Source organism: Ciona robusta, chromosome 2, assembly GCF_009617815.1.
Source record: "Ciona robusta chromosome 2, ASM961781v2".
Classification (NCBI taxonomy): domain Eukaryota; kingdom Metazoa; phylum Chordata; class Ascidiacea; order Phlebobranchia; family Cionidae; genus Ciona; species Ciona robusta.
Genome location: NC_143236.1, coordinates 2,610,550 through 2,637,626, shown reverse-complemented (window position 1 = coordinate 2,637,626; position 27,077 = coordinate 2,610,550). Strand labels below are relative to the sequence as shown.

At 35.2% G+C, this 27,077-nt stretch overlaps 6 protein-coding genes across 8 annotated transcripts; 4 read left to right on the top strand and 2 right to left on the bottom strand.

Annotated features, from left to right (window-relative positions):
- Window positions 1-286: 286 nt before the first annotated feature.
- Window positions 287-3,100, top strand: LOC149740071 (uncharacterized). Its single transcript, XM_089872981.1, has 5 exons — window positions 287-519; window positions 690-795; window positions 1,313-1,434; window positions 1,993-2,100; window positions 2,754-3,100. The coding sequence occupies exons 1-5, from the start codon at window positions 288-290 to the stop codon at window positions 2,921-2,923; spliced, it is 738 nt and encodes a 245-aa protein (XP_089729107.1). The 5' UTR covers window position 287; the 3' UTR covers window positions 2,924-3,100.
- LOC149740070 (malonate--CoA ligase ACSF3, mitochondrial-like) lies at window positions 2,921-7,258 on the bottom strand. Of its 2 annotated transcripts, none has more exons than XM_089872976.1 (10): window positions 7,060-7,258; window positions 6,626-6,852; window positions 5,987-6,196; window positions 5,449-5,604; window positions 4,914-5,079; window positions 4,516-4,647; window positions 4,252-4,330; window positions 3,888-4,030; window positions 3,602-3,753; window positions 2,921-3,344 (listed from the first exon to the last, which is right to left on the bottom strand). In XM_089872976.1, exons 1-10 carry the CDS (start codon window positions 7,256-7,258, stop codon window positions 3,114-3,116), a joined length of 1,695 nt encoding a protein of 564 aa, XP_089729102.1. In that variant the 3' UTR covers window positions 2,921-3,113. The 2 variants fall into 2 exon arrangements, with proteins under 2 accessions (XP_089729102.1, XP_089729103.1); XM_089872977.1 differs by having other exon boundaries at window positions 7,075-7,258.
- LOC149740069 (TBC1 domain family member 30-like) lies at window positions 7,180-10,818 on the top strand. The gene is made up of 2 exons (XM_089872974.1): window positions 7,180-7,286; window positions 7,622-10,818. Exon 2 carries the CDS (start codon window positions 8,047-8,049, stop codon window positions 9,946-9,948), a length of 1,902 nt encoding a protein of 633 aa, XP_089729100.1. The 5' UTR covers window positions 7,180-7,286; window positions 7,622-8,046; the 3' UTR covers window positions 9,949-10,818.
- Window positions 10,819-10,854: 36 nt separating this feature from the next.
- Window positions 10,855-17,973, top strand: LOC149740068 (uncharacterized). The gene is made up of 6 exons (XM_089872965.1): window positions 10,855-10,995; window positions 11,310-11,405; window positions 11,891-12,144; window positions 13,599-13,951; window positions 14,166-17,037; window positions 17,126-17,973. Exons 1-6 carry the CDS (start codon window positions 10,889-10,891, stop codon window positions 17,206-17,208), a joined length of 3,765 nt encoding a protein of 1,254 aa, XP_089729091.1. The 5' UTR covers window positions 10,855-10,888; the 3' UTR covers window positions 17,209-17,973.
- On the bottom strand, window positions 17,966-19,388 carry LOC149740067 (uncharacterized). Its single transcript, XM_089872982.1, has one exon. It carries the CDS (start codon window positions 19,328-19,330, stop codon window positions 18,764-18,766), a length of 567 nt encoding a protein of 188 aa, XP_089729108.1. The 5' UTR covers window positions 19,331-19,388; the 3' UTR covers window positions 17,966-18,763.
- Window positions 19,389-19,569: 181 nt separating this feature from the next.
- Window positions 19,570-27,069, top strand: LOC149740066 (sodium-dependent neutral amino acid transporter B(0)AT2-like). Of its 2 annotated transcripts, none has more exons than XM_089872973.1 (11): window positions 19,570-20,678; window positions 20,752-20,988; window positions 21,056-21,213; window positions 21,306-21,513; window positions 21,707-21,909; window positions 22,578-22,706; window positions 23,454-23,566; window positions 23,889-24,060; window positions 24,481-24,691; window positions 25,196-25,340; window positions 25,583-27,069. In XM_089872973.1, exons 2-11 carry the CDS (start codon window positions 20,766-20,768, stop codon window positions 25,965-25,967), a joined length of 1,947 nt encoding a protein of 648 aa, XP_089729099.1. In that variant the 5' UTR covers window positions 19,570-20,678; window positions 20,752-20,765; the 3' UTR covers window positions 25,968-27,069. The 2 variants fall into 2 exon arrangements, with proteins under 2 accessions (XP_089729099.1, XP_089729098.1); XM_089872972.1 differs by having other exon boundaries at window positions 20,678-20,695.
- The last annotated feature ends 8 nt before the right edge of the window (window positions 27,070-27,077 follow it).

The following is a 27,077-nucleotide window of genomic DNA, read 5'->3' as shown; positions in this document are numbered from 1 at the left end:
GCATAATCTAGTTTGTCGTTGAGGTTGCGGTTTTAACGAGTGCCAACCAAATTCGGTCTAACCAGTTTTGAATAGAATCTACGATCTAAATGCCTTGAGGCGATATACTATTGCGAAACCGATTATAAAAAAAACGTCGCAATGCCTAGAAACAGTCACATGCGTATAGTTGCATGACTTCAATAATATAGTGGTATAGTCTTTATTTATACTTGTTAGTAGTTTGTACGTTGGCAAACTAAAATGTAGTTTGTGCGAGGAAAACATGCCATGGGAAAAGTAATTATATGATGTCATTTATATTTTCAGGTGTTATAAGTTTTTACATGATGTCGAATAGATTTATTTCTCCGTGTATTACATTTGTAGCTATGTGTCTACTCGCCACGTTGATCATTACGCCGTTGACCGTACATGTGAATACTAATGTGAAGGACGCTGATGGAATGTTGCGACGTGTTGTACGAAATACCAAACAGGATGAGAGTCTACACTCGGTTAAAAGAAGATCAGTAAACAGTTAGTCATTCTAATTAAAATTCGGATTAATTACAACATGTATATATGTAATAGAAGAAAGTATTCTATATTCTGTATGAGTGTGCGGAGTATCTCAGCTATAGGCAAAAAGTCCAATATATATTCAGTTCGAGATGTAGTAAACGTATTCTTTCATTTTCCCCTCAAAGATACTGGAAAGAACGCACACCAGATAGCTTGCGGGAAGCCAAAGTCTTGCGACAAGTGTGTCAGCATAACTAACTACCACTGTATGTGGTGCACAAAAGGAAATAAGTAAGTTCTGTCGGCTATTGAGCTAATTGAAATATTTGTACATACATACATAACTAGAATGCATGTGTTCATGAGTGAGTTCATATTGTCTGCGACGGATATACATAAAATGTAGGCTACGTCACAAACGAATAGTTGCTGGCCAAGCACTGCTTAAATTTGTCTTGTTTGTGAAGATTAAATTTTGCGGTCGTATTATATATTCCGTGTTCTGTTGCTATTTCGATTATTTGTTGTGAACCCTGGTTATTGATCTTAAGTGCTTAATTATTGGTTACGTGTTTTCGGCTGCGCGCATAATCACGCATTCCTTGCATTTTGTTCTTTACTCTTGTGCTGTAAATGCAACAGTTCAGTGTACAGTGAGAAGTCGAGTACATTTATACTTGCTAAGTTTGCTTTAGGTATTGTTATGCTAAAAAAGCTAAATGTTTAAACTTGTTTAATGATTCTGATGCCTTATCACCCAGTTCAGTAAGGGAAACGAATAATAAAGATATTTGCATTCTTAACACAGGTGTAGTCCTTACCCTTTCAAACATATCCTACCGAGGTCAACCGACTGTGATTGGGAAAATGCGAGGTGGGGTGTTTGTTGGATCGATTTTAGAGCTCTGCTCATCTCAGTTAGCGTTATTGGTAAGCTTGTATGACTAAACATATTGTCTGATATAATGGCAGGCCTACTAAATATATATACTACTGTGGGGTAAAATGGGATGGGAAACGTTTAGCACATAATATTCAAATATACAGATCGTGTTTTAAACAATGAACAACGGTCTATGTAAGTTGTAAGGATACGGTTTTATAATTTTTTGAATGTTCCTCTTTAAAATGAAAAGTTGTCTCATCTTTACCACTCTACTATATATAGAGTGTGATGTATATACCGTAGTAGCACATAATATCCCGTATTTCCTAATTTTGTTTTTAACAATTAACAACGTTCTTTTATTGTTGTCGTGAAAATACGATTGTATAACTCTGTAAATATTCTTTGTTACTAACAAACGGGACGATAACAAATGAAAACATGGACCTCACTTTAAGTTACTAACTGTGTAAATGTGGAGATGCAAAAACGTTTTAAAGCCCATGAAAAGTTCAACTTTACAATTGTATGGACACTCTCTTTGTGTTTTTTAACGCATCAACATATCTACAACAATTAATGTGCATATATGTGACACACAGGTGGTATTCTGACAATCATTATCTGCTGCTGCATCGTGAAGTTTTGTAAATGTATCACTGATTGTTGTCACGTTTTCAAGTTCTGTTGCTGTTGTGAATGCTTTAGCGGTGAGTATGAAGAATCGTCACTTACTATCTTCGCATTGCGGAAACGACACACTTACGATTTATAACTTTGGAGTGTTTGGTTTTCTTCTTTTTTCTGTATATGGCCTACTATTTTGACAACCAATAAATAAATACTGGATTATAGCAATTTCTGGTAAACGTTTGCTTGAGGACACTCGGACCTATAGTGGTAGCAGCATTTAATCCAAAACCTATTTGGTTTAAATGCGAGCCCATCATTACCACTGCGCCACTGAACCAACAAAATCCATTTCAAACCACGAGTTGTCAACACCAACGTGTGAAACCTATTAGTTTATTTTATAATCCTGTGGACTATATGTACATTACACCGTGTGGTTTAATATGCTGGCACAGCAAAGTGCACATAGTGATTAATAAGAGCGCTCGCCTCGAGTATCGATAGGTCTAAACTAAACTGTCAGCACAATATAAAAATTAAATTAAGAATCAATTACCCACAAAGTTACATCAGTGGGAACTCGTAAGCTGGCACGAGGTGTATGAAACAAGACACCCGTATTACAATTAACGACTGTCGTTTTCTGGTCACACGAGGATAAAGCAAGTCATATTTAACTGGAATTTGTATGTACCTATGTAACTTTCTAAATACCAACTTGTTTTCACAGATTCTCGATCCTCGCGCAAAGAAGAAAAATCATTGAAACGCCTCGAACGTAAGTTGCAGATCCAAGCAAGAAGACAAGAAATGATGCTTCGGTATGGATCCCAACGACCCGGAGGAGTTCCATATGGTAGTACTGGTAACTACTCACAGTTTGACAACACTCCTATCTAGTGACTTATTTCGTCTGCTATTTATTGCAATTGTATATTATATGTTTACGCACACGCTATTATTACGAGATTGCATATATATATGGAATGAATGAAGTAGATGGCTCGGAAATAATACTGTGATTAGAAGAAGACAATTACTTTTGCCAAATGTAAAATAAACGACACGGTAACGACACTTGAGATTCTTTTCATGATTTGCTTTCAATACTTTGTAGTAAAGTTTTCTTGTTAACTTTGCCCATTGCGTTCCGTGGAATTTCCTTTACAAACTTGAACTCTCTTGGTATCCTGTACCTTGCCATGTGCTCACGACACCATGACGTCATTGTGACGTCATCGACAGTGGAATTTTGTGTAAGTTTAATTACAGCAACAACTTTTTGACCCCAGGTATCATCAGGTACCCCTAAAACTGATGCCTGAAACAGAAGCTTCAAATAAAGTAATCATATTTATCTTATGCTGTCATGGTATCTATATTATGGGTTTAGTATCATGCATTTTATTTAGTAGCTTCATACGCATACCTGCATTTGCTTAGAAGTTACCTGGTAAAAATTATTCAACTATTTTTGTTTTTCGTGGTAAATTTGCCAACTAATCAATTACAATAGTAAAAGCAATTACAAAGGGGGAATAATACACAAAGATTTAATACATATGTACAATTTCTCACCTCCTCTACATGGTCATGCTCCAACAGCACTCGCTCTACATCCAACGCACTTAGTTTAAAACCCCCACTTTTAATAATATCAACTGATGAACGACCAACGATACGAAACATACCATCTTCGAAAACAGCTATGTCTCCAGTCTTAAACCAACCTACAGAAACAAATGTGTTGTTGGATTTTAATTCAATTTTCAAAGTGACAGCTTTAGTTAATTTAAATTTACAGTTTCATATTGACAAAAAAACATAGCAACGCATGTTAGAAATGAACATGTTTCATATTTACCGTCAACAAAGCTTTCCTTTGTAGCTTTATCATTATCCCAATATTTTTGGAACATGGACTTTGATTTTATTAGAAGTTCACCAGATTCATCGGAAGTTCCTTCTGTTTCAAACACTCTGTTATCTTTGTAAAGCACGTTGTACCTTTGTTTAAAAGTTAAGATTTTATAATTAGCAACTCATATAAAACTATTTGAAGAATTTGGTGAAATTTTCATCTAAAATAAAATTATTAAAAGATAAAAAATAATGAAACAGCATAAGTTTTTTTGGAAATTGATTCATTTGACAATATATTGTGTTAAACCAATGAGCTTTTTCTTATTGGTTACATGTTTTATTTACTAGTCTTGTAATGAATTAACCTCGAGTAATCTGGTTCTCCATTTTCTTGCGATGCAGCAATTTTCGCTTCAACATTTGGGAACGGTAACCCAACATAACCTGCGGAAATATGTTTTTAGTATAAAGCTTAAGAATAAGAATTATCACAAAAACCCAAAATACAACATACCAACTAGTATATTCAATTAAAACTAGTTTGAGAATAATTTTTACCAATCATTTTTTTTACCTGTATTTTGGAAATGTTATAATAAATTCTGTTTTAAGATAAACAAATTTAAAACCTGGTATTCGTGTTCCTTTGTATGGATTAGTAAGCCCCATGCCAAACTCTGTCATTCCATATCTCTCCAATAAAGTGTGACCAGTAATAGATTTCCACTTTTGCATGATGGATAGGGGAAGGGAGGCAGAACCTAAGAACAATTGAATAAATCTTACTTTTATTTTATATTCACAATTAGTTATTATAGATGAAAAAAAGTTATGTTATTGTCTTGCCCGAAACACATGCCCACAATGGCAGTAGCAGCAAGCATTCAACACGGTATCCTCTAGTTACTTTCCAGCCACTGAGGCACAGGGCAACAAGCACCATTTAATCGGCAGAAACCAATTTGAGAAAAATTATTTTATACACCAGACGTAAAAAACACTTATCAGGAATTCTACATTTTATTACCAGAAACCATGAGACGAATATCTTTGCATTTCTTTTTTGTTTCCTCAACACACATCTGGTGCTCATCAAAATATTGGATAAGCTTCGTATATATTGTCGGTACAGCCATGAAAACATTCACTCTGGGAAAATTGCTACAACTTTCACCCAACAAATGTTTCCAGACCTGCGAAGAAAAGTAGGAAATAAATAGTAGAATTTCAAAGGCACAATATTACTATTTTTTCCTTTAAAATCGTATTGAAGAGTTATTAAAGAATTAAAATACTTTCATACATGCATATTATACAATAAGACACATAAAGGTTAAATAAGTTTTAAAGACCAATTTTAAAATTATTTGGGAAATTGATATTAGTACAACTATGAACTGACGTTGTATTTAGTTCCAAACTTCCAATGTGAAACAATTTTACATATGTTTTAGTTGGTTTAGAAAAAACAATCAATGGTTTCATTTAATACTTTTAGGACAATGCATAACATGGCTAAATTGTATTAATTGTCCGGTTATGTGCAAATAAAGCTATTTTACCCTTCCAGCTTCAAAACTTGGTTCCATTACCACAGCAGCATTGATTGATAATGGACAAAGCAGTGCGTTGATAAAGCCATGTATGTGGTGTAGTGGAAGGACATGAAGCAAAACATCTGACGGCGACATCTCCCAAAAATCAACAAGATTCTTTATCTTGAACCATGTCAGATATTAGACTTAAAATATTGTTATTATACACTTTATTTAACTTTAACAGATTTAAGTGTTCAGAACAGGTCATTAGGCCTGAAGGAGGGCATGGAACTACTAGAATAAGACTTTATATAATCTCTCTCACAGACAAACTGTGAATGTCATTGATTATTCAGTTACCTAGACCACTGTGGCAATTCTGAAGCTAATACATGCCAACAACACAAATTTCACAAGAGTCATGAACATTATATTTTATTAGTTAAAAAAGTTAATTAAAAAAAAGCATTAATTTAGTTTTATATACTGAAAATTAAAGGGGCAAAATTACAACAGTTACTGTTTATCATTATATTGACTACAATTTAATTTAAACACATACCTGATATCTAATGTTTGAATGATTAAAGAGAACTCCCTTAGGCGGGCCAGTAGTTCCACTTGTGTACATGATAAGTGAATGATTGTGACCTTGATCAACATGAAGTAAAGGAAAGTTTTCTACACATGGCTTTGCATCTCCATCCAACTTATCCCAATGATCAAGCTGAACATGCTCAACTTTCAGTTTTTCACATAATGGTTCAATTATCTAAAAATATAAATTAAATGACCAATCATATATATCTCTCTCTCTCTATATATATTGTTTTAACTATCAAACTTATTTAAGTTAGATAGAATGTTGGTTTTAAAGAGATGTTCAGCATGCATTGCTTAGAGTTTGGTAGTCATTACGGCTTGTCTATTTATTAACACATATATCTTTGTTGGAATATTGGCAGCAAGCATGGGAGGATATAGGTACCGGTTTGCAATTTACAATTAAACAACCTCACATTGACAAGATGTTCAACATAAATATCTCAGTCTTGCAGCCATTATTTGCCTTTTAACTCATATTTTATTAAAATTTGCTTGAATATTGGCAGCATGCAAGAAGTGTGAAACATAAAAGTTGACACAATAAAGAGACCCCGTCTACTAAACTACGGTTAAAAACATAACCAAACTTAACTACCGTTGTATATTCAACAGCTGAAACTACAGTAGATGCTCTTGAATGGTTAATCACATATTCCAACTCAGATGGTGGATGCTTTGAACATAATGGGACAGCAATGCCCCCACATGACCATACAGCAAGCAAACACGACACGAAACTGCTGTCGTTTGGTGTTAGGAAGCAAACCCTTTCACCATTAAGATTTTTTGTGTTCTTTGATGCTTTACTTTTAAGAAGCTCACCTAAAAAGATGTAAAGAGTGTAGGTTGTAGAGCTGTTTTGACAATACTTCTTTTTATGAAGGCTTTTGAAGACTTATTGAACTTTATGTCTGGTATCACAGTATTAGTAACATGTGTTAAGGACGTACAAATGAAAATAATGAAATCTATGCTCAGTTATTAAATTTTTTCAATAACAGCATAGTCCAATGATTTATGGTGCATTACTTTTTAAAAACGAACTCCTGGTGGTTATATTTTTCCAACTCCAATTGCCATGTTGATCGTGTATGCTAATCTTACGCTTTATAGAGCTTAAATGAAGAAAACGATGCTTTGAATGAAGTGGGCTTATACATCTCATTGAATTTTGAAATATGGCACAATTTCTTAAAGCATGATGATGTAAAAACACGAAACGAAGCATTTTTAAATATTGTGCTTTGACATCCTAGGTAAGAAGAAACATAAAGTAGGATTTTTCACTATCACCAAGAAGTATATTCAACTACAAGAGTGTGAGGAATTTAAATACATCCCCCATACATATACTTGGAAAGCAGCATAACATACTGTAATAAGAAAACAGTACCGAGGGGGATTTCCCGTTTACCGTTACCTTTTTGCTAAGAGACTATAAACATCTTATAAGATATGCTTATAGTTATTTTTAGTGATCTGTGTTTGGAAATTCAAGTTAAATTTTATCCTTTTTAATTCTTTGACACGCACAAAATATATTGTTTTGGTTTACACTTAAATATGAACAAAATTTATTCTTTGCTCATAGTCAAATTCAGCGTGCTTCTTTGAAAATGACGTCACACGCCAGGCAACACCTGATATCAGTCATCACAGAATCCTTTAGAAAGAAATTAAATTCTCATTACCCGTCGCCGACGCTAAAGCCAAGTCAGTGTGAGTTTATAGTTAGGCGTATTGTTCATTTGATGTTACATCAATTTTCTTTGATTTTTCATAGAGAAACGATCAATTTCTGTTTAACGTCTGAAATCTCAGTATTTGTTATCATAATTTCATATGAGTGCTCTTTGTTTGTTTGGTTAATAGTGTTGCCAGTTAGTAAGCCATATATTAATTTTCGCACGTTCATTTATTGTACTTAATGTTGATTTTATATTTTTGTACAAGGCTATTAGTTTTACTGATAAACTGGTGTAATTTGTAAATATTTCCTGTACAAACTGATGCACAATGCTTCAGCAAGCACACACGACAGGAAATGCTGTTATGGTACAAAGTCTTCTCAGTGAAATATACAATCGGTACCAATTTCAAAAGCAATTTGACAGCTCCACTGAGACCTCATGTTTATCTGATGGAATTTTCAGTCAATCTCAAACCTTTACCGAAGCTGATAAACACCAGCAAGCAGACAGGAAATTACAGAAGTCTTTTCTGGAGTCCGCAGACCCAGAAACTCTGCTCGGGATAAAATCAGAGCTTGATGAAAGAATCAGCGTCATGTCAGCCAAACTAGTGCGGCAGTTGAAGCAAAGAAATCGACTGAAAGATAAACATAAAAAGTTCTGCGACACAATCACTGCAGTTCTTCAAGCCACATCACAAAAACGAAGAGTGGATGCCAATTTAAAGTTCAACTTGGAGCCGCAATCAGGAGAGGAAGGTTTCAAACAGTGGTATGATGCACTACGGGCACTGGTAAGACTTCCCAATGGACTTCCCAATTGCTGGAGAAAGAAAATTTGGCTGTGTCTTGCGGAGAATTACTTGGATAGGAAATTTCCTAATGAAGACTGGAAAGCAACTATAAGCCGAACATTTAGTGATAGGATTTGTGAGAATGATGAAAACTTGGGAAACCAAATCGTTAAAGACCTGCATAGAACTGGCTATGCTGGAATTGACTCGAGTAGCAATTATGAGAACCAGATGGTTTTAAAGCGAGTGTTGCTAGCATATGCAAGGTGGAATCAAGCGGTGGGCTACTGTCAGGGTTTCAATGTCCTTGCCTCACTAATCCTGCATGTAACAGGTGGGGATGAGATAGCAGCATTTAAAATAATGGTGCATCTTGTGGATGGGGTGTTACCGGAAAATTACTTCGCGAATAACCTTCAAGCTTTGTCAGTTGACATGGCAGTGTTCCGTGATCTGCTTAGAGCTCGTCTTCCGCAATTGTCTAAACATTTAGACAGTTTACAAAAGGAAGCAAATGAAAATAGTTCAAGTTATGAACCTCCTTTAACTAATGTCTTCACAATGCAATGGTTTCTTACACTCTTTGCCACTTGCTTGCCCCCTGAAACTGTGCTAAGGATTTGGGATTGCATTATGTTAGATGGCAACGAAATCTTAATGAGGGTCGCGCTTGCCATTTGGGCAAAACTTGGCGAAAAGGTGGGTGAGGCTCAATCTGCTGATGAATTCTACTGTGCTATGGCTGAGCTGATGCAAAGTGCAGTTATAGGAAAGTTGGTTTTAGCCGATGACATCATTCGATTGGCGTATAGAATCACAAGCTTTCCTTTTCCTCATCTAAGTCAGCTTCGTGAAAAATACACATACAACATCACCCCATTTGCTGCAGAAAACTCAGATGATAGAAGTGCTGATGAAACCCAGGATGGAATCTCACGCAACACTTCAACTAATATAAGTAATTTGGAAGAGCCTCCATTTTTCTGCTTCACTGGTTTAACGTCCACTGTTCCCCTATCCCCAACCAACCCTAAAATGAAATCAATGAAGCAACAAAGCCTGGAGCAATTGCCAAGTCGTTTAAAGATGACGGAATCCCACCATCAACACAACAGCATGATGTCAGAAAGGATGTCAACCAACATTGCTGCCCTCAAACATCAATACATGACGATACGCCAACGTCAACTTAACGCTCACCTTGTTTATGGGAAACCTTCAAAAGAAAAACGAAACATCGGAATGTCAACGAACCCAATTGACATTCCAGTTGTGATGAATCATCTTCTCGTTGGGCGGAAGCAAACTAAGTTACCAATTACAGCTGCCACTGTTAAATCTGTTCAGATCCAGGACACTGGTTTAAGCCTACCTAACGGTAGGCGGAAAAAGAATTCTTCAAACAAAAGTAGACATTCACAGAAACCTCATTAAAATCTTACACAATTTATACATTCCAGGTCCAAAATGCTGTAAAGCAAACGCTGCGATTATTTACCAATTCATCTAGCATTACCGCCATTAAATTTAAACCAAGATGTTCTATAATTTGTACTTAATCTTACACTAGGCAACTGCTTTTTTCGCTACAAACTTACATTTTTTATAAAATAATACTAAATTTTTTTTAATTACTTTGCACAAAGTTCTGTATTTCTTGTAGCTGTTTTGGGAACCTTTTTTAGTGTGCTGTATTCGACTGTAGTAATCACCTATGTATGCAAATGCAATAGATTAGTGGAATATAGTTTTGATATGGGGAAGCATTTTCAACTATATATTCAGTATGACGCATTTATTTGTTTCAAGAGGGATATGTATGTTTGATGTAATAGTTGCAACATCATTGTCTTTTTTAGTTTAATTTCCCATTGTCCAAATCAATGAACTTTAGCTATTTTTTATTTACTGATTTTATAGAAAAGTAGTGGTGATTAGGCGAATTAAAGAAAGTAAAGTAAAAGGTGTTGTGTTTCATGTTTTATTTCACAAACCTTTTTTTTGTAATCAATATTTTATACCAAATGATTGAGCGCATCCCGTTATTACTTTGAAACAGCATTGGAACGCAGTTTATATTCAAAAACACATTCCTTTACAATTAGATACTATATATATACATCCCTTTTTTATGCTTTATTAAAGTTTTTTACAAAAAATGAATTTTTAAGAGCTGTGTGTTTGTGAAAGATCGTAGGTTTACTTCCCATCTTCAAATTTCCTAATCGTCGTGCAATGTAATTGTCATTGGTGCAATTATTTAAGTGTAAAAAGGTTATTCACTAACTTTCATTTCTTCATTAGGTTCAAGACTGTTTCATAAACTTCATTGTAAAACTAGATTCATGACAATGTATTGAAGAGTTGGCAATAAATGGCTTGCAGTCTAAACAGCAGGTCACCCGTCTCTACGATGTCAGATACAACAAAACCAAGCAGAGTAGCTCCACCAAGACCACCCCCACCAACCATCTCTCCTCAGTAAGTTGTTTTAATTGGCATTGTTTAAGATACATGGCGTAGGCGTAATGTCAGGTTTATGGGAGTGACATCCTAATTTTTAAAACAGGGCAACACAGAGACTGTATCTGATTTACCATTTCGGTTTTTAATTTAAAACACCTTAACCCTGCTGTTTGGTGGCTATAATAACAAGCAGAGTCAGAAATCATTAACACATTAATCAATGAGGTTCTCTATATCATTAAAATTATAAAATACATGTCACCTGTGTGGTAGGATAATGCTTGAAAAAAAATAAAATAAATGTATTTATCTTCTTTATATTGAAATAGGAGAACTCTGAACCAAACACCATCTTCAGTCTCTCTCGGGGAATTTCCTGTTTCCCCGCCCAGATATGAAGATTCTCATCCAGTGCCGATACGAAGGTGAGTTTCTTTAATTTCGTAATTCTGGTGATTTCAAATGACTTAACTCTATTAGCCTTTTTAGTGAACTGATTTTATTTAATTTATATACTGATTATTTCTGTGTGGAGGATTATTTTCATTTTCCGCATACTGTTTTATTAGCTGTTTAATTTTAAATTATCATCATCCTTTAATGCAATTATCTATTAAATTCTTAGTTATAACAGATGTAGCGTAAATAACCGGATTGTCATTTCATAAACTTATCCAACTGTCTGGAGGAAAGATTTAAATGATACACAAGCAGTGTGTGATTGTACTCACACAGACAGTGTTGGATTTTCTCTTGCCAGCATTTTTACTTCACATACCATAGCGAAGATCAAGTTAAAAACTCGAGTTTATAAGCTGCAAAACGACAAAAAAAAATTAGCTGCAAAACAACAGTCATTTAAAATAAGTGAGTTCATGTAATCATGTTATAACATTTCCTTTGTAAACAGGGGTAGCGAGGGTGAAGTTGAAATGAGGAGAAGAAACAAACCATCACGAAGACAAAGCACCCGTCGAAGCATGAGGAGACGACAGCGTCCTGAAATTACAATCATATCTTCACAACCAATGAATCAACACCCTGCTTTTGCTGATGGTGCAAAGGGAAGCCACATTCCACCGGAGGCGCCACCAAGCTACGATGAAGCGATTAAATCGACTCCCACTAACACCAGCACCATTGAACTTGAAATGCCAGTTCCAGGTAATTGGTTAAATTTTAATCCGCCGTTTGTTAATGTAAGTGCCATAAAAGGATTAGTGGAGATAATGAATTGTCTTTCAAAGGATGTTGGATTATATATATTATATTAATTATAAGTTATAACATTTATCATAATAATCATTATTTATTAATGATCACTTGTTTCTATAAAAGAAAAATAATTCTATGGTATGTACAACAGTGTAAGAGGGTGACAAAGAATTAACAGGTTTTTTAAGAGGCACTTGCATCAATTATTAAGACTCTTCAATACTTCAGTTACAGTGATAAGCTTGTGATAGTGGTTTAGAATGTGCTTGGTTAAAATAGTGGTATAGCAGCAAGTACAGATTGAACGCTGGCTTCACCACAAACCTGCTTTACTGCGTGAGAGAAAGGCAACTAGATGTGGATGTGCCCTGTGGCAGGAAAGGAAGTTTTAAAACCTATTGAATACAAAACCGCATGTATGATGCACGGCTATTGGTGTATCACGAATTGAGTTATTAATAAACCAACTGCTGCCACTTGTCAACTTCAGTTAATTGTATATTATGAAACAAGACTCACTGTAGCAGTAGGTGTATGTTGATATAAACTACAGGGAATATGTGAGGAAAGTGAAAGTTGTTTTGTTTGCACTGCAGTTTTAACTACTAAGTGACTGCCGGTACAGTGCATATTTAAGCATGTGTTAAATTTGTTGTTTCGTCAATAAATGATTTACAGGAAGTAGGCAGTACAGCATAATATGTAACGCTGTCACAATATTCGTTGCGTTGTTTGTCAACCTCTTTGCACAATCATTAAAAGATATACCAGCTTAGCTAATACAGGGAACAGGCACAGTTATGATTGGCTTTGGAAGTTAATTGGGTTTATTCAAACCAAGACAATAGTTTCACATTGTTGTGTTTATGGTGATTTTAAGATTTCAAATGTAAAATTGGTGGCTTGTATGAATTTGGAAAAATTTTGGTTTGTATAAATTTGGATTCTGGGATTTAGTTGGTCTTTATTCAAGGCAATAGTTTAAATGTTTTGATTTTAGTTCATAAAGCAGTCAATGTAAAATGCAGACTTATGTTAAAAAGTTTAAGTTTTTAGTTTATACAAGGAAATAAGCTTATAGTTTTATGCTTAAACTAGTGAGTAACGTAGCAGTGATTAATTTCCTGCTTACTTGCGCTGTGACGTAAGATAGTTTTACGTGCGTGTGACAATGCTTTACATGAGGAAGTTGTGGGCTTGTGTTTCGCAACTATGTGTGTATTGACATGCAAAACTTGTTATCAGCTTGCTGTTAACATGGTAGATTACTGGTATGGGCTAAATAGTATTGAGTTATTAGTAGTGACCTTGATTATTATGGTCACAGAATGTGTCTGTTTACTTTAGGTAAACAATTAGTGATGAAGGAACTTAATTTAATGTGTTTTTGTTCTTATTTCCAGAATCGGCACCTAGCCCACCCAGTAGAGTTCTGCCAGTTGATTTTGTCATTTTTGATCAAGAGGATCATTCAGAGCTAAATTCACGAAACCAATCTTCAGAGACTGAACCCAAAGTTTTCTTCTGCTCTACATCTGTGGAGACAAGGTTTTCTGAAAGAGTTCCTTATAGAAGTACAAGCAGAAACTCGAACCAAAATAATAGTGAAGGACTCAATGCTCATGCTGAAACAGCAAACTCTGTTGTTGCTTACTTTTCACCAACTGGTTCAAGTCCAAACAATTCCTCTACTCAATCTGTATATGTCAGAGAGGGAGAACGTACTCCAGTCCCTACACCGAGAATTAGAAGAAAGGTATTATTAAACACTACCGCTTGGATGGAAGTATGCATGTAACCTCTGTTGGTGCATACTTTTTGCATCATGTCACATGTTGTATTATATTCCCATCTGACAGTGACTGACACAATATAAATATTTTATGATCTATTCACTTTGTCTATTTATAGAGGTTATCTCACATCTCACTCTCTGTGTTGTCTTAAGCTTGGTTTTTGCTGTTTTACAGGTTAGTACAACACGTTGCACGGTCCAAGAGTTTCTGACCAACACAAGAGAGAATCAAGGAACTACTTCAGGCTCCACTACACCTGCTGTTCGCCCTAGACCCAAAGTCCCACCCAAGAGGCCTGAACTTATAGCACGCTTCTCTGGTGCCCACTCTGAAGCAGCAGATACTTCAAACCCTGAACATTACACCCACGTTGATCTTAAATTAGGAAGTAGTTTATCACGAAGTGAGGAGGTCCTTACACAACCTTCACACGTCGATATGTCCAGTCACTCACCATCAAGCACAAATGATGTGTTATCCCTCTTCGAAGATGATCTTCCAGGAAACACGCCATCCCTTCCTACTCCGTTGCAAACAAGGAGGTTGCCTCCTCCACCTGCTCCCCCATCAGCAGGACCAAGAAGACCACCTCCTCCTAAGCCTTCCCCAGTTACAAATATTCTAGAATTTTCCGAGGACATTGGTTATGCGAGTATCAAGCATCCAAGTCCAGAGCACACTTTGCCAACTACTGATTTTTCAAATCTTCAATCTGCGGTGCCTGTAAGCCCAAGCGTGGATGAGGTGTTAGAAGATTTTGGATATGCGAGTGTAAGTTTTAACAATTCAACACCAACAAAGGTGGAAACACCAGAACCAGTGGAAACTGTGGTCAGTACTTCTACCAGCAATAGCCATGATAACACACCAACATCAGATGAGTTTTTGTTTAACGCACCTACCATTGATGATGTTTTGTCGTCAGAGTCTTCAGAAAACTTGGAACCAGTTTACGCAAAAGTGAACAAACCGCTGTCACCACCTAAACCAGTTCTGAAACCAAAACCTCGTACAATTTTGCCTCAAAATACAAAAACCACGCCATCGTCTCTGGCCTCAAGTGAGGAAAATCTTCTTCAGCTCTCAGAGCCTCCTCCAATCCCAACATCTCGTCCTCCAGATGAGGATTTTGAAGAATCCATAAATGTTGAAAACAAAAAACCATCTGCTGTAGATAGTTTGTTAGATTTTGGATTTGCTTCCGAATCTACCATCACATCACCTGTTGAAAAGACCCAAGCTACAAGTATCCCATCTAACAACATTGAACCCCTGCAAAGACCTGCAGCACCACCCCCACCTGTTCCAAAATCTCGTAGTGAGAGTGTGCGTCAACGTCCAGAACCACCACCGCCTCCAAAAGCTGCTCCTCGTAAGTCTGTCAGACGAAAAAACATAGAAGAGGATTCCTCAGTTTTTGAAAGTGAAGAAAGAACTTCATCTGGTGACGTCCCATTAAAACCAGTAAATGTACAAAACAGATGGGCGACTGCTTCCAAAACACCTCCACCCAAACCCAAAGCACCACCGCCGATACCAGAAACATATCCTGTTGGGAAATCTAAAGACCACCACACACCTGGTGCTAATGCTATCATAAAGCGTGAAAAATCGTCAAACAGTACCAACAAGGGCCTGCAACTTATTCGCCGAAAAAGTCTTCAATTTAAAGAGAAATCAATGAGAATTTTCAAGCCTAGAACTAGTGTTGATGGGATGGAGAAAGAAATGTATCATCAAGAACAACAATCTACTGGTCCAACAGAATCCACCCAGTTATTGTCACTTTCTGAGTCACCGGAACCTACCAGAAATAAAACAGTCACTGACACAAATCCAAACCAAGAAAGGCGTAAACCAAGTCAACCACCACCGAGGCCAGCCATACCAGCAGTTTTGCAAAACAAGATAAAAGCGCATAAGCAAACTGTTGAAAAATCTTCTGAAGTGGATCTTTTATCTTTTCAAGCAGAGGACCCTGCTTCCAACCAAAATTCTAATGCTCCTATAATTGCTGCAGCTCCTGTAAACAAACCAAGGGTAAAGCCATTGAGACCAGCACCAGCAAAACCAAAACAACCAACCACTTCAATTCAATTAAATGAACAAACCACCGGCCCTAAAGCAGTGGGAAGTCCCATACATCATACTGAAACATCAAATGCTGTAACTACAGATCCAATTTTGTCACCAACTAAAAGAGTCCCACCGCCTAAACCCACCAGACCACCTAAGATTATGTGGAAGGAAACAACAAGCCCTGCCCTCAGTCCTGTAGATACAGAAGATAAAAGTATTCTCGAAGTCGCTGCCATGAAGGTTGATAAAGATAAAAAGGTCCAGATTGATGTCGGCATGAAGAAATACATTACCGGTGAAATGTATTATGTTGCTACTATGGATTACACTCCAACAAACTTTACTGACCTTTCTTTTTCTTGTGGAGAGAAGATCACAGTCATGAAGCGAATTGATGAGGAGTTACTCTTTGGAAGAAATGAGGAGGGTGAGGAAGGTCCATTTCCAGAAAAGTTTGTAAAACTTGAGTCGAATTCAGATAATGAGAACAATTCGAACTCTGTAGCTATCATGAATCATTACAATACAAACCAAAGTAACAATATTATTTTTGATGTTGATAAAGCAATGGGCATGCATTTACCAACTCCATTTGAGTTTACACAAGACAAACATGTAAGCACTACAGATACAAACTGTGTGCGGGCAAAATATGATTTTGTTGCGAAAAATGAAGACGAACTGTCAGTAAAAGCTGGAGATAAACTTGAACTTATCTCTCGTGTCGACTCTGATTGGGTAAAAGCGGAGTGTGAAGGAACATTAGGAATACTTCCTGTTAACTTTGTCAACCATGACTGTTCTCAGCTGCCACTAGAACAGAGTATAGCAGATACAAACAATATTAATCTACATTGTAAACAATTGCCATCTGAAGTCACCACCACTGCAGTTGCTCGTTACTCTTTTACTGGCCAAGATGACACAGAATTAACCTTTCATCAAAATGATGTTATCCACATTTTAGGTTAGTATCATGTTTCATTTTTTTATTAAATATATATTTTTATTCAGAGATGCACTACAGTGTGTTAATGTTCTATTTTTTATTACAGGGAGCATCAATGAAGAGTGGTTACAAGGTAGTCTGAATGGGAAAAAGGGCATTTTTCCGAGCAATTTTGTGGCAATGTCTTAAATAAAGTTTTTCGGCTAAAACACTTAAGAAAACAATTAGCAACAGGAACTGTATTAATCTCAACTACCTAGCTTTTCTCAAACTCAATGAATAAGATTATTCCATATTTAAAAAAAATGTTTCTAATTTGCAGTTACTTGTGTAGAGTAAAGGGCATTTGCTGCTTTTATAACTTTGTCTTTAAATATCAACTGTGTTTTAGAATTATTGAATGTATTTTTGTCATTTTATATTCTTTTTACACTTGACTTCACTAATTGTTTACTTGTAACGGGCTGCAATTTTCTTCTTTTTATGTAGTAGCGGAGTAAAGTTTGATGCTCCCACAGTATATTTGTTGTTTCCAGTATTTCAGCACAGTTTTAACACAGTCGGGCTTTGATAAACAAATGAAAAGAACAAGACAGAATGCTCAACCAAAGTGTAAAACTGTTGCTAAAATAATTATTACTGACAATTTACATGGTGTTTTCTCATCTCGTTCACCGGGGCCATTTTTTCTGTTTTTAGTAATATTAAAATAAAATGATTGTATTACTGTTCATTGTGAAACCTTGATTTAAAATGTGTTTTTGTTTTGAAATTTCAGTGTTAGCGAACGTTCCACATTCACAGTTCTTAACTTTGGTACCCTATTAATGCTGTTGTTAATTTTAGTTATCCTTTGCCTGCTTGTTATTTTAAGGCTACAATTAATTGCGCCATCAGCCTTTTGTTTTTAATCTATACTATAATTGTGTAAGTGCAATAAAATGAAAACCTTTTCGTTGCTGTTTATTTTTAGGAACAATACCAACAACTGCCAATTATTATATAGTATTGGGATCCACAAGTATCAGCAAAGATAATAAAACCATGGGAATTCACAAGCTTTCAGCTAAAAATGGGTTTTACTTTTATATCTTTTGCCATTCATATGCCATTTTGTTAGTTATGTACTAATACTACCAGCGCCGTGGCAAAGTAGTTAGCGCGCCTGCCTCTAACTCCGAGAAAATGAGTTGCTTGTCACTGTCACCATTGGGGGCGTATGTGTCCTTGGGAAAGACACTCAATGGCAATTGCTCAAACCCAGTGGTCATTAATGAGCCATACATAATAAAAAAAATCACCCCCAAAGTATTATTTGTATATTAAAGGTGGTATGGCAATTACATTAAGGTCTCCTGATTTAATTGTTGGTTATACATGATTAAACAACAACAGGAACAAGGAAGTAAAGTTAATTTACTCACAATGTAAGTGACGCTGTGGAATAAAGTTTCATACATACTACATAGGTTATTTTTAGAATGGTGATGGCATACCCAGGTACCACAAGGATAATGGTTCTACACTACAGTATTACTTTTACCTAGATATACAATACTGATCAATAACAGTAAAATTTAAACCACTTTTACTGTTGCAAAATCTAGATCTGTTTTAAAACCCCAAATACAACTCAAATTTGTAATAAAAACACTAGTCAATACAAAAAAACATTATACAGGTGACAAGACTGACATCTACAAAAAAATATAAGTAAATTAATAAAAAAACATTGCAAATATATTTATTCATGGTCTAAACTTTGGTATTCAGAGCCTGAAGAAGTATCAGGTTCAGCGAGTGGGAGAAATTTTGAACAGGTTGGTGCTAGTGGATTCATCAACCCTGCCACAGCATTAGTTGCACCCAATATGTCTACTGTCCCAGCAACAACACCATTAATTAAATTTAAATCACGAACCCCCTTTTTAATGAGAAATACTGTTAATTTATTAGTATGTTTTGGTATGCCATAAAACTTTAACGTCCTTTGATTATCCACCAATAAAGAATTTACAATAAGCTTTTGAAATTTCACTGGAAATCCAAAAAATTCGAACAACTTTTGTTTTGTTGTTAGACCGGTCCATGAAGACATACACTCAAATCGCAATGGTCCAACCTCTTCTTTCATATCTTGAAGAAACAGCTTCAAGATCACTTTTTGGTTGTCCTGATTTGCTAATGTTTCAGCTGTGTCTGTTTCCCACATGCTTTTTAGACTTTCTATCAACGTTATGTCACATTTCTCTAAATCACAGCTTGCAATTTGTTCCAGCTCTTTTAGATACTCCTCAGTTTCTAATGTCATCACATTGTCATTAAACAAGTATCCTAATCTGCATAGTAAGAATAAATTACATGCAAATGATCATGAATAATGTTACTTCGTGAAATAACAGACTGTTAAAACATACTTGTTTAACTAAATAACTAAAAAATCTTTTCAAATGTTATTGTTCAAGAACGTTTTTAGCATACCAGCTATTGCGCGACACACAGCGGTAGAAAAAACATAGTGATGGACTGATGGTTGTTAGGATCAGAGTCGTATAAACACCGAGTAGTCCAACTGCCGTCTATGTGTGTCCAAAATAGAGCAAAAGTGGTGACTTTGACAAAGGGTTTAAACGAACTTGTTAAGTTTTGTTTGTGTTTTCCTATTGTGGGAAGGTGTAAAACAGCTTCTATTTACCTTACCAAACATTTTTTAGAAAAAATGTATAATTTTAGCCGCATTAAATGACTAAAATGTCGCAAATCAACCGCTTCTAATTCTAATTTTTGACTTTTTTTGACACAGAAACAAATAACACATGTTTTTTACATTTTTCAACCTTTAAATTAGTTTTTAGGCCCAAGTTTTTCTGTAATTTACCGAAAAACATACATTTTCCCTATACCTACTGTGTTATTTTGGACCCAAATTGCCGTTCAATTTGTGTTTTACGTAACAATGGGTTGGACTACTCGTTATTTCTATGGCTCTGGTTAGGATTGCTGGACAACTGATACCTGATACGTACATTAATAGACGTGCGCAAACAAAACCAAGCAAACTGGTAGTAACAGAACTTTCCAATAGGAGTTTTAAAGATATCACCTGTTTACAAAAAGTGATCGTCCAACGTTTAAACATGTTACTTTGTCCCGTGTGTTCTTGATACAGAATGTTTTTCTTGCATTTCTTTTCTAATTTCATATTAATTGCTAATGTGCAAATATTGTTTAGTTTTATTGCATTGGCGTACAAGTAGCACATTCGTCAGCTTTTAGCCAACCATCGATATTGAATAGGTATTGCACCACACATGTATCATATATATATATGGTAATACTTTATTTTGCGGTGAGAAAGGGGCGTTACGCAATAGTAATTCAGACCGAGTATATTGAAGTACGGTCAAGGTAAGACATAAAACATTTTACGTACCGTTTGCTAAAAAATTAACATTTAAAAAATGTGGAAGGATGCACACAATTTGCATCAAGGAAACAAACAAAAAAGGAAAGAAAACCACAAATGTGAGAGAAACCACGAGAAAATGTGGAAAAAAGGCAATAAGCGAGAACCTAGATTAAATAAGAAAACACGTTGCGAGGTCAGTCGTGCTGATGGTAGTGATAGTGTTGCGTGCGATTAAAGTGGGATCAGAAAAGTACGTCAATGTTTTTAGTCAGTTTAGTTTAAATTTTACTTACATGGCTAGTTACATATTGTTTTTGTTTCAGAATTGGCGACTGCAATGACACCAAATCCATGCAATGTGTCTGTAGATGAGGATGTGGAAAAGAAAGCACAAGAAGCTTTGAATTGTTCCGATGACAGTGATAGCAAGATGAGTGAGGAGTCATCAGAACGTCCAGCGTGGGACAACAAGCTTCAATATCTCATGGCTGCACTTGGATTTGCTGTTGGTCTTGGTAACATTTGGAGGTTTCCTTACTTGTGCAAGAAAAATGGGGGAGGTATGTTCTACTACTTATTAAGTTTTTTATTGTTTTACTTTGCAAGCTGATGTTGTTGCATGCCCAGGTGCCTTTCTTATTCCATATGTGATAATGCTGTTTGTTGAGGGCTATCCATTGTATTATCTGGAACTGGCAGTTGGCCAGAAAATTAGAAAAGGAACAATTGGTGTTTGGACACACATACATCCATACCTTGGTGGTGTTGGTATTGCAAGCAATGTGGTAAATATATTTGTACTTAATAAACCCTAACAAAATTGCATGTCTGTTATCTGAATCCCTTTATTTTTTTAATGGTTTGGTTTTTGTAACAGATTTCTCTACTCATTGGTTTATACTACAACATGATACTTGGTTGGGCAATTTTCTATCTTTTCAATTCGTTTCAAACGGATTTGCCTTGGGCCACTTGTCCCATGATAAACGATACACATATGGTTCAAGAATGTCAGTTGAGTTCATCAACCAATTACTTCTGGTACAGAGATACCCTTGATATCTCATATAGGATAGAAGATGGAGGTAAGCTTTGATATCAGTAGTCTACCTGGTGTGACTTTATGTTTATCAAATATACACTAGTATTGATAGAATTATTGAACAAATGTTGTGATTGTTTTATGATTTAAATTTATACCTTTATCCAAAATATTGGAAATGTTTAAGTAATTTTTTATTTGTTTTGACGCATTTAAAATATATTTTACTATTACAGGTGCCCAAAACTGGAGAATGGTTCTTGTCCTCTTTGTTGCTTGGCTTATAGTATTTTTGGGCATGAACAAAGGGATTAAATCGTCGGGGAAAGTGATGTATTTTGCCACATCTTTTCCATACATTGTTCTGATTGCTTTTTTCTTCCGTGGAATGACACTTGATGGTGCAGTGGAGGGGGTGAAGTACATGTTCTCGCCTGATGTAAGTAGCCACATCAGTATTGATTCACATATCCTGGTTGGGAGTATTTGTTCAGCTTCTGTGTACTACATTAATACCATGTCTAACCTCCCATTGTAACTTTCCATTTCTTTTGTAACTTTCCATTTCTTTTGTAACTTTCCATTTCTTTTGTAACTTCCCATTTCTTTTGTAACTTTTCTTTCTGTTTGGGAGAAATTGTTGATTTTTTGGAAGGAAGGTTTATAAAACATCATCACCATCAATGTCCAGCATTACTTATTTATAAATAGGTTTGTTTCCCTGTGTCATTGTATTATTCGATAAATCCCGGTTTTTAAAAAGTAGGCGTGTCCCTGAAATCAGCTTTCGTAAAATAACACCTCAATATTGTTTTGGATTGTAAACGTCATTTTGCTGTAGGGCATTATGTCTGTAACAGGCAGAGTAAATGTTACACTGAAATATTTACTATAATTGGATAACAGATATTGATACAGCGAAGAAGACTATTGGGTTGTCTAAATGCACTGAAATAATATTATATGTTTGACATATTTATGTGCCATCTGCTGTTAATATCACATTCCCTAAAAAAAATATTTTGGAAATGTTGTGGAATCTCTGTTTTTATTGTCAAAACATTAACCAGAAACTAAAATAAATAAGATAATTACTTCCTTATTTAGGTTTCTCGTTTAAGAGACGCAGATGTTTGGAGAGAAGCAGCCACTCAAATATTTTTTAGTCTTGGTCTTGGCTATGGAAGTATCATTGCTTACTCTAGTTACAACCAACCTAAAAATAACTGTAGAAAGGTAATGTACAACATTTTGAAGCATAAAATAATATTACATCATTGTGTACAGAATTTAAATTGACCATGTAATTTTACATGATTGGCTGTGAACTATTCATAGAGAGGTTGTGCAACAATATTTACAATAAAATAGTTTCTTATCCATAAGCACCACAAAACCAAAAAAGTTTATTTTTTTAGAATATAGCAGGTTCTAGAGCAGTGTTTTCCAAACTTTTTTAATAGTGCCCTGACTGCCCTTCCTGGACCATGAACAGCTTATTAAACATTGGGTATTTAAATAGGTTTACTAAGTTCTTTGTTTCTAAATTTTGAAAGGTTAGTTAGAAACTTTTAACTACGATTCACATTTCCAGGAACCTGAACTTAATCTGTTTCGTATTTCCTTTTACTTAGCACATAAACATGATGTTCATTTATGAACAAAGGTTTTATCTAGATATGTATAGTTTATTGTATAATAAGGCTTTCACAGAACATGCAGTTGGTATTTTCCAACTTTTTTGCTTCAGATTCTGGAGTTGCCATAATTTTCTGGAATTTTAAAAATTTTAGTAAACCTAATTAGTAAAATGTCAAAATGGTAGGTTATATGCAGTCAGTAGTCTCAGTACTTTGTACGGTGCTTAAATGGAAGTGTGGCATTTGCATAGTAGCACAGTAGGAAAAGTATTGTTATTGTTAGATAATTATAATTTACCATAACAATATTTTTGCATCACATTATGTTTTTATCTGCTTACAGGATGCCATTTTCATTGCCACTGCAAATTGTATCACTTCTATATTTGCTTGCATTACCGTGTTTTCTATTCTTGGATTTAAAGCGAAAACAAGAGCAATGGATTGTTTTGAAAGGTAAACTGTGCTCTGATGTTCAGTGTTTAAAATTTCCCTTTAATATTATGGAATATCAACACTTAGCAGCAACAGCATATTTAAAAAAAATATTTAAATATTATCAACTCTGACTGTGATGCGGTGTCGTGGCAGCAGTCACATGAAAGACTTGGGGTAATGTGCCAAATCTGGCCTAAACCCTAGGACAAGGACCTCGCCCACAAAGAATAAAAATATCAAAAAATCTAGCAAATTTCATTCAAAAACTTCAGTGTTGTTTCTTTTATAAAAGTGTTGTTTTATTTTCCACATCTTCGGGATCAAATTTTAATTTTTTTAGCAACAAAATCATGTTGGTTGATCATCTTCCTGAAAACTTTCCTGATCGAGAAAATCTTTTAAATTTTACTTTTAATGAACTTTTACTTGAGTTCAATCTCGATTCATCACAAAAATCCACCGAGCATTTACTGAAGATGACCAACTGTTCAATTGAATCTGAACTTGATACAGTAAGTGTGGCATAGATGCGTGATTATATATATTATGTGTCCTTGGGCAAGACACTTAACGACAATTGCTTTAACCCAGTGGTCACTAATGGGTTGTCCAAATTATCCGCCATACATAAAAAAATGAAAAAATCCAAAAAAAAATAATCACCCACAAAGTAACATACATGGCAACTCGTAAGCTGGCACGAGGTGTTAAACCCGTGTGATAAAGACTGTCGTTTTCCGGCCACGCGAGGATAAAGTAAGTTACATTCATTCATTCATTCATTCATTATGTTACCATTTCATTCCTCATAAATTACTTTTAGTTCAGTTGTCTAATATGTGCAAAAAAATGGTAAAAATTGTTACTAACCAAAACATTGTATCCAAACTTAAATAAATCAACGAATTATCATCCTAAAATTTAACTCGCAGGACGTACAAGGCACTGGGCTTGCATTTATTGCTTTTACTGAAGCAATTCTAAAATTTCCAGCAGCTCCTTTCTGGTCTGTGCTCTTCTTCTTCATGCTTCTTAACATTGGAATGAGCAGTGAGTTTGGTATCCTTCAAACAGTGGTAACCTCTGTGCTGGACTCAGGGGTGAAGGTATCTAAGACCAAACTCACAGCTGGCATGTGCTCTTGTGAGTAAATGTATTTATTTATATTATTTATTTAAATTAATCACTGGTTGCTACTTTCTGTAATGAAACAGCATATTTAAAAAACATTTTAAATCTTTGATGATGATTCTAATTTGTAAATGTTTTTGTTTTTGAACAAAATGAGTTGAAACACTCAATGTGGTAATTTAAGTCGTTGTATACTAGTAATATTCTAATGGCTCCTACTTCCTAGTAATATTCTAATGGGGTTGTGTTCAATAACTTAAATTAAATGTACAATACTTTGTTGTATTATGCTAGAAATTTAATTACCTCAAATTGTGTTCATTTTTAAATTAAAAAATTTAATTACATTTTAAGTTATGTAATACCGTTAGAAAAGAACTTTAATTGTACCAGCTACTTACAAAGTAACTATTTCCAGTGTAATTATTGTGATTAAAGCCCAACATCATTAACTCAAAGGCATAGTTGGAATACTTTACCACCATCATCCTATTTTGACCTTAATTGATATTGCAGGTATGTTCGTAGTGGGTCTGCTTTTCACTCAAAGGTCAGGCAGTTATTTTTTGGATATTTTTGACACCTACTCTGCCACTTTGTCTCTCGTTACAATTGCTCTTTGTGAGGTTCTTTCTGTCAGTTATATTTACAAGATGGGCAGGTAATTGAATCTTTATTTACCCTTGTGTGGCTGGCAAGTACATAAATTGTGGCACAATTTTTTGATGTCGTATTGTTTGCTTTTTATTATAGGTTTTAAAAATATATTGTAGGTTTTTATTTTTAATTTTACATGATGCAGGGTTAAGTGCAAAATTTAAACATAAATTTATATGTTCAGTTAAACTTAAAAATTGCTAGTTTGTGGCTTCCCATGTATCAAGCATGTGTATCTCTTTTTAGGTTTGAAAAAGATCTAAAAGAAATGGTGGGTGTCTCCCCTGGTTACTACTGGACTATATCATGGAGATTTACCTGCCCACTGGCATTGCTGGTTATTCTTGGGGCAAGTGTAGCGGGCTTATTCACTAAAGATATCACATATTCTGGGTGGAACCCGATCACTGCAAGCAAGGATGATCTGCTGTTTCCGACATGGGGAATCGTGCTCATTATCTTCCTGATCCTTGCTTCCGTCTCGTGCATTCCTGTCTATGCACTTCTGTACAAGTTCGGTTACATCAAACCAGACACTTTTATTTTTAACAGGTCTAAGGATTTCGATGAGAAAGAATACTCTGAGTGTATGGTGACTGAATCCACGCAACCGTTAACTGCAAAGGTATAGTCAGGTGTCACCTAGCCACAGGTACCCATGTTGAGTAGCCTAATTACCGGGTATATGGTCCACTGGTCAACAAAACTGTGTTTTCACATTCATTATTTCGACATCTACACTGTAAATGCCTTTACACATAAGTTATCACTTAGATACCATATGTACACAATCTATTAAACATAAACTATTTTTTATGCCGCTTTTAAAATAACACTGCTTATACAGCTTTTTTTAACTACTATTACTCCACATACACAGTCTAGGTACCACTACAATAACCATTTACCCCCTCTGAGCAATCTTGCCATTCACAATAACACAAGACTAACTACTGTGTAGCACTGTGCCCCATTACTACACATCTCAATATAATAGATGTGTTTTAACATTGGTGACAACTTCTTTACTGTTTATACTTTTAAGGGATCAAACAAAAAATCACATTAGTTTTAATTTTTAAATTATTTGAAACTAATGCATTTTAATGAGAACTATTTATAAAAAATCTTCTGTAAAAAGTATCTGGATTATCTGGGCCGTTAGTTGTATTTTGTATGTCTTATTTATATAGCTGAATTTCTGCAGCAATTTCATTAGAAGTGTTAATTCCTCTTAATAATGAATTGAAGCAGATTTTTGTCCTGTAATATCAGCTTTATTGTTTGTATGTATGCAATCCAATTTCGATTGTTCCATTAATCTCCCATAAACAGCTGCAATGCAAATGTTCAAAGATATTTTCATGCCGCGTTTTGGGTGGTTTTGTTATATACGAGTTACAGACACTGTAAAAACTACTGTGTAGTCTGTGTTGTAGTTCCATTCTAACTCGTTAATTTAAAACCATTCACCTCCACCTCCCATCCAAAACCCAAACATACTTAGGAGTTTGCTTTATTGGTGCATCTCTTTTTAACATTGCTTTTGAGTAACATCTAATTCGCTTTCTGTTTTGCTTTAACTGCTTTGCCATTGTAGATGCAAATGCATGAAGATAATAATAGTGCTGAATTTTTGTTAAGACACAATGCAATATTGTACAAATTCGTTCGTTTAATTGCTAAAAACTGTTTTGCCGCACAACCTGGTAAATAAATTAACAATGTTGGTATCTGGTTG